Here is a 14,555-nt window from a genome sequence, read left to right as displayed (position 1 = left end):
ACCTCGAAGCCGCAGTTTTTATATTAAATCTCATGCTGGGCAGCACCACCACCAATAAAAAAGAATTTCCAATATTGGGCAAAGGTCAACAATGACATTCACCTTCATTAAAGCTAGAGGGGGATCCGATTGAACTCCAAATCAAGGCAGGTCGTACCACATAAACAACTACGCAGACTGTTACTACTTCTTTTTCTCACATGATTCATAAAGAACCTAAACTGGGAAGCCATTCTCGACAGGTTTATTGTACACATTTTCGCTATGCTAGTGAAGAATGTACTCATGTTTCATGTTTCCACATCTCAACTGAACCACAAATATGTGTCTAGTTGAAGTCAATGTCAAAGAAGTCGAGACTTCTGCATTCTGTCAGTTTACAGTGATCCACATGATGTAGATGTCCAATGTAATCTTCAATGTTCCTTTGCAGATGGGGTCCGGTTAGGTGGCATCTGGATATTCAGCAATAAGGTGAGATGTTTCTCGTCAGGGTAGGTAGCTCCACAAGTCAGTGGTTTGATGTCATCCATACGGTTATTATAAACCAACTGGAACTGTCTGACCTCATCCTGACCATATGGTTTACATTCAACTTGGACTGTCTGTCCCCTTGGTCCAAGTGGATGGGTAGCTAGAAAATTTATGTTACTTGCACTCCCTATTTTCAGCATTTTTAACATGGAACAGATAGAAATAAACGCAAAAAGGTGAAACCTGGACACCAAATGGCCTCATAAAGTGAGTCTACACAGGGAATCTGGACAACATCTAGGTCAGCTGGTAAACTCTGCTCCACCAATAGGACGTTGTGACAGGAAAAATTCAAATCTGACCAACTTTGACCAATCAGAAGTGAGCTGTCATGCGGTCAATGTCTAACATGTCATCCAGGATCTGTAACAAGCATCAAAGACAAATGAGGTCATTGGGTTTTTGGTATATTTTATATGCTCAGGCTTACAGATATCTGAAACAGATGTACCTGTAGCTAAAAATATAATATTGTGAGATAAAAATGAAAGTGACTTGAGTGACTTGCTGAGGTGTATTCTGTCTTCATTTAGTTACGTTTTCAAAAATTAGATAGGCATGGTCAAGCTCCAGGTAAATCAAACAGGTTACACCAGCACAATTAAAACAACAGCTGCCTTCAGCTATCATCAGAAAACTGGGTCAATATGATTGGCCAAAATGAAGACATTCACTGAGAAATGGACGTTCACATACAGTTCACATAATGCACATATATGTACATGTGGGGCTATTATGTCATAATGTGACTTTATCAACAGTCAAAGACCCTATTCTTTAAAAGCACCTAACAAAATGTTACAATTGAATATAAAATGTCAAAACTATTTTAGCTCTATTTTCTTTTTATGAATTTTTTAAATCTTAAACATTCCATTTTCTTCCACATAGTGTAGGTCATCTTCACAGACATTCAGTGGAGTCCAGGGCCTACTGGTTAGTGTGCTAGCACAGCACAATGACCAAAGAGCCTCTTACCAATGCAGTTGCTGTCAGTCTAGTTCATGCTGGTTAACCCAGGAGCCACTCACCAATGCGGTCGCTGAAAGTCCAGCTCATGCTGGCTTCCTCTCCGGCTATAAGTGGGAAGGTCTGGTAGCAACCTGTGGATGGTTTTGAGTTTCCCACGGGCTCTGCCAGGTTTCCTCTCACCATAATGCTGGCCGCCACATAAGTGAAATATTCTAGTGTACGGCATAAAACACCAATCAAATAAAAAAATAAACAAATCATGCTGGTTACCTCTTGGGTCATTTATGGGGAAGTTCTGGCAGCAACCTGCAGATGTTTCTGCAGGGTTTTGCCCAGTTTTCTCCCACCAGAATGCTGGCCACCATCGCATCTGTGAAATATTCTTGAGTACTGTGTAAACACCCCATCAAATAAATAAATCAATCATAAATGCACAAGTTTATAAACTAGCCATCCCTGGAGGGAGGCCATGAACGTGAATCCCCAAGTATACCTGCTCACTGGTGGTGCCGATCCTCTTAGCAATTTCACTCTGCTCCCCCACGCCCAAGTTTGTAAACTTCCATAGCAGGTCCCCGTCCAAGATGTTCTTCTGTGGGTTGTACAACTCTGGCATGGCACTGTTCACAACTCTGAACATCAACAACAACAGTAAAATGGCTTTATATATTTGAGGCTAAATAATCTATGCTACTTTTACAATGGTGCTTTTAATTCAATTTGTGTTTTGCGCTTGAGCTGACACTACAAAATCAGAAAATGGAATAAAAATAAAACTGAAAATCCACCTTTTATATTTGTTCATTCTTGATGTTTTCTAATATGATTTTACTGCTTTTTCCAGGCTATCAAATCATGTTTTCATTCCTTCAACAGGAAAAATTACAGAGAAAGTCCAAATTTTCCACATATCAGATGATTTTCAAGTTTTATTTTTATACCCTCCACTGACTTTGAAGAATGATTTGCTCTGCCCATAAAATGACAATCTAAGTTGTGTGACCTAATAGACAAACGACAATCTAAGTTGTGTGACCTAATAGACAAAACAGCACAGTTCAGAAACCACATTTCAACAGAACAGATCAACAGAACAGATCAACAGAACTTTCAGAATCAGGCAAAGTGAGAAGCTCAGTCATGAATGAAATCTTAGGTTAAATACAGTATGTTAACTTTTTATGTTTACAGATGGGAACAGGATTTTGCTTAAAATATTGGCACACAAAATGCAAGGTGATTCTGTGAATTTCCAGCTTCCATCCCATTTTCATTGTTTGTGATGCCTTTGTGACAATAAGTCGACTGCACACTCTTATGTTTAAGGCCACTTGATCTGACCAGGTCAGTGATTTTTACCGGGCACTGTTGTTCCTCCATTAATAAAGCAGAGGAGTCAAATATTTGAGGGATAAATTATTCCGTTTGCCAGTATTCTTATTACAATTTATTTATGGAGTAGCCGTGTGAGGATGTACTTGTAAATTACCAGAGTGTTCTGTAACATCAGTAACTGAGCTTACACCTGTATCACCTGTTAATTAGCCCTTACATCTCTAAGCTCACCTGTAAGCCTGGGGATTCAGCCCAGCTGGGTGAGGATGTAAAGTACCAGAGTGTTCTGTACCATCAGCAACTGAGCTTACACCTGTACCACCTGTTAATTAGCCCTTACAGCTCTAAGCTCACCTGTTAGCCCGGGGATTCAGCCCAGCTGGGTGAGGATGTAAAGTTCCAGAGTGTTCTGTACCATCAGCAACTGAGCTTACACCTGTGTCATCTGTTAATTAGCCCTTACAGCTCTAAGCTCACCTGTTAGCCCAGGATTCAGGCCAGTTGTGTGAGGATGTGAAGTACCAGAGTGTTCTGTACCATCAGTAACTGAGCTTACACCTGTATCACCTGTTAATTAGCCCTTACAGCTGTAAGCTCACCTGTTAGCCTGGGATTCAGCCCAGCTGGGTGAGGATGTAAAGTACCAGAGTGTTCTGTACCATCAGCAACTGAGCTTACACCTGTACCACCTGTTAATTGGCCCTTCCAGCTCTAAGCTCACCTGTTAGCCCGGGGATTCAGCCCAGCTGGGTGAGGATGTAAAGTACCAGAGTGCTCTGTACTATCAGCAACTGAGCTTACACCTGTATCACCTGTTAATTAGCCCTTCCAGCTCTAAGCTCACCTGTAAGCCTGGGGATTCAGCCCATTTGTGTGAGGATGTAAAGTACCAGAGTGTTCTGTACCATCAGCAACTGAGCTTACACCTGTATCACCTGTTAATTAGCCCTTCCAGCTCTAAGCTCACCTGTTAGCCCAGGGATTCAGCCCAGCTGGGTGAGGATGTAAAGTACCAGAGTGTTCTGTAACATCAGTAACTGAGATTACACCTGTATCACCTTTTAATTAGCCCTTACAGCTGTAAGCTCACCTGTAAGCCCTGGGATTCAGTCCAGCTGTGTGAGGAATATGAAGTACCAGGGCATTCTGTAACATAAGTAACCGCCTGTAAACCTTCTCTGGGATGGGTAACAAGAAACCCAGGCTGCCGTCAAGAGTAGCTGAAAGCAAATGCAGCATTCTGTTATACACATAAATCATAAAGTTGGTTTTTGCTTTTGTCAACTTTTCATCTGCTTAGAAGATTCATCCAATCTAGATGATATGTGGCAAACTTACTATAATGGTATTTTAATGTCATGCTCCAGAATTTTTCATTTTAACGACTGAAGACTGATTTATGGGTGGAAGAAACCAGACTGTTCAATACAAACCACCAATCTCTGCCACACACCTGAGAAAGCATCCCAAAGCCGAAACAGAGAGAACTGTACCTGAACATACAAACTACTCGATCTAGGCAATGGTTGCAGCAACGTAAGCGCTTCAATCATCTCAGCCAGCATCACCCTTTTAGCCTGTGGCAAAATGATTCCATTTGCTAGATGTGCATGTGGGGAATGATGTGGGGAGCGATGTGGGGAACGGGAGTGATGTGGGGAATGATGTGTGGTAAGGCCACACCCATTTATTTATTTATTTTTTTGATTGGTGTTTTATGCCGTACTCAAGAATATTTCACCTATATGACAGCGGCCAGCATTATGGTGGGAGGAAACTGAGCAGAGAACGGAGGAAATCCATGACTATCGTGGTTGCTGGCAGACCTTCCCACATAGGGCAGGAGAGGGTGCCAGCATGGGCTGGACTTGAACTCACAGCAACTGCATTGGTGAGAGGCTCCTGGGTCATTACGTTGCGCTAGCGTGCTAACCAACTGAGCCACTAAAATGAAGTCTACATCAGATGGCAGAGCAGTAAACACTGTCCAGGGAAATAGTTCAATGTTCTTTTTAATTTTCCAACAAAGTAAAATGGCTCTTCAAACATCAGGTTTTCTGTTGTCATGCAGCAAGGGGATATCAGTAATGTCATATAGATATTTTTGGCTTGAAAGTTTTTGCTTGATAAATGTATTCAGAAATCTATACCCATATGCATATGCATTTTGAATGATAAACCTAGCAGTCAATGTTTGTAAAGTTACAAAGACCTAATTTGACATCAATGGTCCGAATATGGTCAGTAAAGGCCACCATAGAATTCAAAGTTTCAAATGCATTTAACTAGTTTGAAAAAATTCGAAGAAAAAAAAAATAAATCAAAGACTTTTTCTGGACAATGTTTAATAGTCCTTCATCTTATATACCCATTACATGTATGTTTGTGTTTTCTTTGCCCAATAGTTGTTTTATGGGCAGAAAAAAAAAAACAATTTTTCAATGTCAATGAGGAGAGCATAAAGATTTTCCTGTTACAAATGCATTTACATGATCAGAACCCCCCCCCCCCCCCTTCCCAGGAAAATCATTAAAACATCATGATAGGACAAAAAAGACAGTGTAAACCTAGACATGTACACGTGTATGTATGACATACTTTGGGACATCTAGACTCGAAAGCAAAAACCGTATCTAAGCAATCCCCTACTACCTACAGTCTGTCTCTATAGGCCCATAGATAGGCCACATACTGGTACTAGGTTACAATTAATTTGTCAAAATAATACACACATTAATCAGAACACAGGCTTGGAGGAAGTTCAGCATCAACTGAACTGTGTCTGTATAAACTAACGCTGAAATTGTTCCACAGTCATCCAGGGATTACAAGCCACAGCAAAAAACCTTGGCTACTCACAACAATCTGTCAGACTAATATCAAATCATATTTCCAGACCCAAAAGGTAAACATAACCATAAGCTCATGCTTAATAACATACAGATCTGTTCAGCAAATGATGACGACTGGATTGGTATGACATTCATCCAGGAATGGATTGTTTACGTTATGCATAGTCATAATACAAAACCGACGCACATGCATGCGTTGTGGCTCAGTTGGTTAGCACGCTAGCACAGCAGCGTAATGACCCAGGAGTCTCTCATCAATGCAGTGGCTGTGAGTTCAAGTCCAGATGCTGGCTTCCTCTCCAGTTGTATGTGGGAAGATCTGTCAGCCACCTTCAGATGGCCGTGGGTTTCCCCCAGGCTCTGCCCACTTTCCACCCACCATAATGCTGGCCGCCGTTGTATAAGTGAAATATTCTTGAGTACGGCGTAAAACACCAAGCAAATAATTAAATAAAATAAATTCTATTATAGGCAAAATGACAACAATCTATGCACATAATTAAAGTAAATTACTGGGTAAACTATTCAGAGGCCTCAGGTGGTTTCCTCCCACCATAATACTAGCCACCGTCGTATAAGTGAAATATTCTTCAATACTGCATAAAACACCAATGAAATAAATACATAAATAAATAAGAGGATACAGGTCCCCCGCTAATGGGACATTTATGGGTTGGACAAATAGACAATACTGTGCGTATCTTGTTTAACACAGAACCTATCAGTTGCAGAACCTTCCCTAACTTACAGCAGCAGGGACTGATTACACAGAACTGTATCACATATTAGAATGGCATCCTAAGCAGATAAGAAACTGGCATCATTAATTTAAAGATAAAAAAAAACATTTGAGATATGAATTTGTGCACAGCTTGAAATGTCATCTATAAAATTTGTGAGTTTCAGAAACTTGCCTTCCTTACTGTATGTACATGTATTTATTTATTTAATTGGAGTTTTACGCTGTACTCAAGAATATTTCACTTATATGATGGCGACCAGCATTATGGTGTGAGAAAACTGGGCAGAGCCTGGCAAAAACCTACAACCATCTGCAGGTTGCTGGCAGATCTTCCCACCTGTGACAGGAAAGTTCCTTACTGTAGGAAGAGCTGATTACATAAAATAAACACTGAATATAGGACAGATGTCATTCCCAATGTGCTGTATTCCTTGAATTTGGTACAAAAAGAACAGTTTTATAATACAAATAATACCCACAGCCAGAAATAGCAAACTGAAGTATTAAAAGGAGCAAGACCATTTATACAAAAATCACTGCATAGATAAAGGGTGACCTGTAAATTGTGAGCTTTCATGCATGTAACATTTGACAAATCAGTGATGAAAACTTCATCTGAAAATGAACTTCTGTTATACATTAGGTTTGCAGGTGATCATTTATAGGTACATGTAAAGACTTCAGTGAAGCCCTTATTGTACTTTATATCAAAATTGACCCAAACAGGGTATTTTTAGGGGCAAATAAATGAAGAAAACTTCTGGTGTTGAAAATTACATTTTCCCTGGTAATACATGTAAGTCATCTGACCTTCCAAAACCAAACCAACCTCAAACACCTTTGGAACATCAGTAGTAAACCCAGATTTGGGCAAAATGAGTAACTTAGTCATCTGGAACATCAATAGTAAACTCAGAGTCTGGCAAAATGAGTAACTTAGTCATTTAGAACATCAATAGTATACTCAGAGTCTGGCAAAATGAGTAACTTAGTCATTTGGAACATCAATAGTAAACTCAAAGTGGGGCAAAATGAGTAACTCAGTCATTTGGAACATCAATAGTTAACTCAGAGCCAGGCAAAATGAGTAACTCAGTCATTTGGAACATCAATGGTAAACTCAAAGTGGGGCAAAATGAGTAACTTAGTCATCTGGAACATCAATAGTAAACTCAGAGTCGGGCAAAATGAGTAATTTAGTCATCTGGAACATCAATAGTAAACTCAAAGTGGGGCAAAATGAGTAACTCAGTCATTTGGAACATCAATAGTATACTCAGGGTCGGGCAAAATGAGTAACTTAGTCATTTAGAACATCAATAGTAAACTCAAAATGGGGCAAAATGATAACTTAGTCATCTGGAACATCAATAGTAAACTCAGAGTCGGGCAAAATGAATAACTTAGTCATCTGGAACATCAATAGTAAACTCAGAGTCGGGCAAAATGAGTAACTTAGTCATCTGGAACATCAATAGTATACTCAGAGTCCGGCAAAATGAGTAACTTAGTCATTTAGAACATCAATAGAAAACTCAAAGTGGGGCAAAATGAGTAACTCAGTCATGGATGAAATTGAAAGGCTACATGGAAGGCTTGATTGTTATTTCTTAATGCAGGGTATATGATGTGGCCTGACATATAAAAGTACTTTCTCAGCTTTCGTCATGGGACGTAAAATAAACTGCAATTTTCAGCGGTCAGTATGGACAGCATAAAGTAACCTGATATGGTATATCAATGGTGATAGCTGTCAAAATAGGTTTATTGTTGGGAGAACCCAAAATGGGAGCCCCGGAGCTTGTCCCATGTTCCCAGTATCATGTCATTTCAGAATATTCATGACCACTAATGGAAAATATGCATGTGAGTGAGTGAGTGAGTGAGTGAGTGATTGGGGTTTAACGTCGTGCTTAACAATTTTTCAGTCATATGACGATGAAGGAATCCTTAGAGTGCATGTAATGTGCCTCCTTGTGGCAGGACGGATTTCCACCACTCTTTTATCCACTGCTGCTTATCAAAGGCAAGTAAGCCGCCCGCTCGAGTCAATCAGTCGTTGCACTTTCCCCATCATGCTGAATGCCAAGCGAGGAAGTTACAACTTCCTCTTTTAAGGTCTTAGGTGTGACTCGTCCCAGGATCTACCGCTCTCGAACCGGACACTCTACCAACTGTGCTATCGGGGCCAGTTGCATAAAATTGAGGTGTTACAAAGAAACATACAACATGCCTCCAAAATGAAAATTTTTTCTCACTTTTTTAAGCACATCTTTCTTTGTTTTCCTCAAAGGTCCTTCTTTCTTTATTATCTTTTCATTTATCCTTAAAAGGTCAAATACATTAACTTACATATAAGAAGAAATTCAATAATCTGGTTGTATTGGACTTACCGTAATAGTTAATGTGTCTTTTGTCCATCAGACTTTGGGCTTTCTTTTCTTGAGCAAAGTCTGACAGACGACAGCGTACCCGAAACATGGAGTTGACTGTCGAGCCTATATTGAAGTCTCCCTTCCTCAGTAACCTTTGACCTCCATGGCTTTCACGGGCTACAAAGTTAACAATGTTACATACATGTAGATCTACATTTAACGATACCAGACCACAGGGCTGATGTTTATGTTGTGAATTGTTCATTTAAAGATGTAGTCTGTACAAGTACACAAAAATGAAGATTTTTATGTGGTTGACATACCCTCTCCATACCAGTCACAACAGAAGTACAAGTTGAAATATTAAGAGGGGTACTATGTAGCTGAGATGGTAAGTGTGCCAGCGCGAAGCAATGACCCAGGAGCAGTTCACCAATGTGGTCACTGTCTGGCTCATGCTGGCTTCCTCTCTGGCCGTACATGGGAAGGTTTTCCATCAACCTGCGGACGGTCGGGGGTTTTCCCCCTTGCTTTCCTTGGTTTCCTCTTACCACTATGCTGGATGCTATCATCTAAGTGAAATATTCAAATATTATAGTACAAATATTAAGAAATTTATTCATAAAATATAATAAAAAGGTTTACAGCTCAGACAACAACACCAAGAGCAGCGACGACAGTGTGATAGTTGGCAAATGGTCACACGTAACAGGTGAAATCTGTTGATGTAAATTCTTAAATAGGGGCACTTCATATCCATGCTCTCCCCCCACCCAGCTCAATGGCTTGAGAAAAATGAGGTAAAAAAAAAAAAAAAAAAAAAAAAGACAGTGAACTGCAATTTATTAAAGACTGTCCGTTTAGATGGTAAGATAAAGTACCAAAAAGATTTTATTCACGAACAGTATACACATGCAACATGGATGTATTTTGGTTTAACATTTTCCCTTACTCACCTTCTGGCTGATAGGCGAACAGGATCATATTCTTATTTCTGTCAGTCACTGAAAAGAAAAGCAAGCACTGGCAATAAGATGTGTGATTCATTCATAGGCAGCTACATACAGCTCTTTACTCCTCACACCATTTGCTTTTTTATCTAGTGTACGGGTAATAGCAGCTATACAGGTAGGTGTTAATGGTTTACACGGAGTTTTGTTACCAATCATTTTCTGTTACCAATTTATAAAGTGCAACCCTTATGAAAAGGTCAAATCCGCAGGGAAAAAGTGACCCAGAAAAAAAATCGCTGTTGCTGTTACAATTCACTTACAATTCTTGAAATTCTTTCAAACGTTTCGCAGGTCTACAAGATGTTAAGGCATTTACTGGGGGGCATTAATCTGTGAAGACTGATAAAATTATACTTTCTGAGTAGCCCTGAAATTGGTCAAACCAATTAGTTTCCAACATTTGTCTCAAAAATCAAATTGAAAAAATGCATAAATCTCACCGAAAGGTGATTGTCTGATTCATGGATCAAGAAAACCAAGAAAAGCCAAATGGAAAGCAAGAAGAGCCAGATGGAAAGCCAAAAGAGCAAAGAGAAAACCAAGACAAGCCAAATGGAAAGAAAGAAGAGCTAAGAAAAAACCAAGAAGAACCAAATGGAAAGCAAGAAGAGCAGAGAGAAAACCAAGAAGAGCCACATGGAAAGCAAGAAGAGCAGAGAGAAAACCAAGAAGAGCAGAGAGAAAACCAAGAAGAGCCAAATGGAAAGAAAGAAGAGCAGAGAGAAAACCAAGAAGAGCCACATGGAAAGAGAGAAGAGCAAAGAAAAAACCAAGAAGAGCCACATGGAAAGCAAGAAGAGCAATGAAAAAACCAAGAAGAGTCAAATGGAAAGCATGAAGAGCAAAGAAAAAACCAAGAAGAGCCAAATGGAAAGCAACATTAGCGAAGAGAAAACTGAGAAGAGCCAAATGGAAAGCCAGAGGAGCAAAAAGAAAAGTAAGAAGAGCCAAATGAAAAGCATGAAGAGTAAAGAAAAAAGTGAGAAGAGCAACATGGAAAGCAAGAAGACCAAAGGGAAAACCAAGAAGAGCCACCTGGAAAGCCAGAAGAGCAAAGAGAAACCAAGAAGAGCCAAATGAAAAGCAAGAAGAGCAAAGAGAAAACCAAGAAGAGCCACTTGGAAAGCCAGAAGAGCAAAGAGAAAACCAAGAAGAGCCAAATAGAAAGCAAGAAGAGCAAAGAGAAAACCATGAAGAGTGAAGAGAAAACCAAGAAGAGACAAGAGGAAACAAAGAAAAGCCAATAGGGAGTCAAGAGGAAACTAATGCAAAATAACCCGATGCCTGGCAAACTCCAGATGTGAAGCTGAATACAAACCAGCTGGAACTCAGGTTTCAACCACATAACCTTTTAAATTGGTAAACACAGTTGTGTCTCCAAGACCATAAAGCTGTCTTTAGACTTAAGCCAGTCGGCCTTAATTTCAAACCAGCTTACTGCACTAAACTTGTGACTTACCTTAGGAGCTTTAATTTTAATACTTGGAGTGGATTTACACATCCATGATTTGAAAACTGAAAATTAGCATTTCTGATTAAATCTAAGTTCAGTTATAATTCCAGAAGTAAAGGCTCAGACTGACTTTAGTCTAAGATAGCTTAGTGATCCTGGGGTGAGGGATCAACATCTAGTAATATGGGCCCAAAAAAGAGAGACACAGCAAAACACGTTCCTCCTGGTACAGACACATTGTACTCACCAAGAAATCCCATCTGGGTACTGTCTACCATGAAATCAGTTGTGTACAATTCCCTCCTGGCACAGACACATTGTACTCACCAAGAAATCCCATCTGGCTACTGTCTACCATGAAATCAGTTGTGTACACTTCCCTCCTGGCACAGACACATTGTACTCACCAAGAAATCCCATCTGGGTACTGTCTACCATAAAATCAGTTGTGTACACTTCCCTCCTGGTACAGACACATTGTACTCACCAAGAAATCCCATCTGGGTACTGTCTACCATGAAATCAGTTGTGTACACTTCCCTCCTGGCACAGACACATTGTACTCACCAAGAAATCCCATCTGGGTACTGTCTACCATGAAATCAGTTGTGTACACTTCCCTTGGTTTTACATCCTGACAGAAACAAAGCGGAAACAAAGTTGGCAAAACCTCCTTTATTAACAGATGTTTAAAAAAATAAAGGAAAGACTTGTAACAATTGTGGATGAAGCTACATTTTTCAGTGAAGTTTGTACAATCAAATTTGTCTTTATGTATCAAATCAAATGTGAATAGGATACATCACCCTGAAGTATAGCGTATTTTGTAAACTTAAAAGTTTGGCCAAGTGCAATTGCACATTTTGGGTCATTCTCTGAATTTTTTTGATCTTATAAAGGTGTTTTAAAGAATATTGTATGTTTGGAAGATAGGATGATGTCTGACTAGAGAAATGTAAGCTTCCGTACCAAAAGTAATGTTTTTTTGACATATAAATATTTGCCTCTAAAAAACATACTACTTTGGGCCAAATTTTAGGCCATTTACAGTACTAACCTAGTGCCATAATAAAGAAAATTTCACTCATATGACAGTGGCCAGCATTATGGCATTACGGTACTGGATTGATTGAATTATTTCCTTGATTGGGCTCAGTGTCATACCGAAGAATATTTCTCACAGTGGTTTGGTTCATGACTGGAATGTCATATTTTATTACAACCCAAATGATTATTCACAAATTTGTTGTGTTTCGCAAACAACCCTGACTTTAATACCAATACTGAAACAATATCTTGACTTGAGGAATGGTATGTATATATGTGCGTATGCTTGTGGTGTTTACAGTGTGTATGTACTTGACATATGATGGGCGTCACGCTCTTCAGCAGTGAGTGCGAATGTACTCACCCTGCTTACCACAGACAGGACCTTCATGTCTGTCTGGTAGCGATACAGTGTCACGCTCTTCAGCAGGTCTCCTGCTAGGATCATGTTTTTCAGGGTGACGATGGTGTGGATGTAAATGTGGGTGTCTATAAATGCCACGCCCATCAGATCATTGTCCTTCAGTGTCCACATGAACAGCTGCACAGACAGAAACATTAAGAAATTTAGATTTGGTATCCAGGCTACCAAAGAGCTGGCCTATAGGGGACACATGAATACTAAACTTCAGCTCAATACATAAAGAACTGAAATTGTGAATTTGGTAATTTACGGTAATTAATATGCACACAGTACATCACGATGGCATCACGATCCCACGTGTCAATGTGCTTCACATGTATGTAAAACTTCAGGTTAATACACGCAGTACTTTTTGAGATACAACTTCTACCATTTACCATGTACTTTAACATTGCTTTCCACTTTATTGGCCGAGGGTGTTTGGGGCATGACTTAAGCTACGTCTATACTTTTGAAAAGGCGAGATAAAACCGAAATCGGATATCAAATTCCATTGTTCATGGGCTTCCATTGACAAATGACCACGTCAAAGTTGCTTTATTAAATGCTTTATTTTTTAATGGATGTATAATCTTTGCCCAATGCATATTGTGGACTTCAATATGACAGTAAATCAGAGTTTAGCCTGTGCAGAAACCTGTAAGTTAACCAAAAACACTCTTTCCAGAACAGGTTATTACGTGCACGTGAATTCTTCAAGACAAATACTGCATGATTTGTAACCACATACTGAAAATCTTCAACCTTTATAACCACTGAAGCACTTTTTTCAACGGTATTTATGCACACAATTTTTATGAAAATGATGCTGACAAGGACATGCTCATGTCATTAATATAGGCAAGCTTCGTGAAACTGTGCAAATTAGTTCTCTGCACCTCACAGCTTTCTCAGAATATTTCAAAATATTGGTTGCAGAGGTGATTGAAAAAGTTGAAAAATCAGGGAACATGTAGGGTACATACATGAACATTACAAGTTTTACTCTTGGGGCCAAATACCGCTTTCTAATTTGGGCATCCTGTAAGTAGGCAAATTTGAGCTAAAATATTTTCAAGTTTTAAAGAGACCAGAAATTAATGACTTATAGAGACAATATTTGTGTGACAATAACTTCTAATACTTTGTACATTCACTGCAAATAACTACAAGCATACTTTTTTTTTCAAAATTGAAGTTAAATTTCTCAGGCAATATTTCCATATAATTAGGGCTCCTTTTTAGGGTATCCTGTAAGTTGGGTCTGCCATGAAACGTATCCACCTTGTGTTTGACTTAACTCTTGTGAAACATGTCACATGACTAACCTTCTGTCCTATAGCGGAGATCAGGAACCCATTGACCTGAGCAAGGGCAGTGACTGGGCCTTTCTGTTCCTTGTCATAAATCACCTACAACAAATAACAAACATAATCATACAAACATAATCATACAAACATAATCATACAAACATAATCATACAAACATAACAGAGATGTTTACAGACATACTTGTAGAGTTGCATTGCATTTTGTGCAACAGGCAACAAAAGAACCCCCAAAATAAAAAAATAAATAAAGCAAAAAAATTTATTTGTAGAAAGATAATAATAGAAAAGCACGTGTCTATGTTTAAAGTCAGTTGGACACTTTTTGTCTGATCACTTCATTTCGCACTTGGCAAGTAACATATACATGTCCATTTCCCTAAATACTTTTTTTTAAGCATCACAATCATGTTATGTCATATTCAATGGTGAAGTTACTGAAACAAACAGTTAATTGCTGGAGTATATCTCCACTTTTATGATTTAAAGGAACAGTTTTTAC

At 39.1% G+C, this 14,555-nt stretch overlaps 1 protein-coding gene across 1 annotated transcript in view; it reads right to left on the bottom strand.

Moving 5' to 3' along the window:
* Positions 1 to 730: 730 nt before the first annotated feature.
* LOC135465548 (cleavage and polyadenylation specificity factor subunit 1-like) overlaps positions 731 to 14,555 on the bottom strand; it is a 52,468-nt gene continuing 38,643 nt past the window's right edge. The window contains 8 exon segments of the mRNA XM_064742786.1: positions 731 to 897; positions 2,000 to 2,138; positions 3,932 to 4,061; positions 8,829 to 8,987; positions 9,767 to 9,814; positions 11,844 to 11,910; positions 12,688 to 12,864; positions 14,055 to 14,138. Coding sequence (XP_064598856.1) covers positions 850 to 897; positions 2,000 to 2,138; positions 3,932 to 4,061; positions 8,829 to 8,987; positions 9,767 to 9,814; positions 11,844 to 11,910; positions 12,688 to 12,864; positions 14,055 to 14,138 — 852 coding nt within the window. The 3' untranslated portion in view covers positions 731 to 849.

The sequence above is a fragment of the Liolophura sinensis genome, chromosome 5 (assembly GCF_032854445.1).
Source record: "Liolophura sinensis isolate JHLJ2023 chromosome 5, CUHK_Ljap_v2, whole genome shotgun sequence".
NCBI classification, from domain to species: domain Eukaryota; kingdom Metazoa; phylum Mollusca; class Polyplacophora; order Chitonida; family Chitonidae; genus Liolophura; species Liolophura sinensis.
The sequence above is the reverse complement of the archived record's forward strand: the minus strand, read 5'-3'. Positions and strand labels throughout refer to the sequence as shown.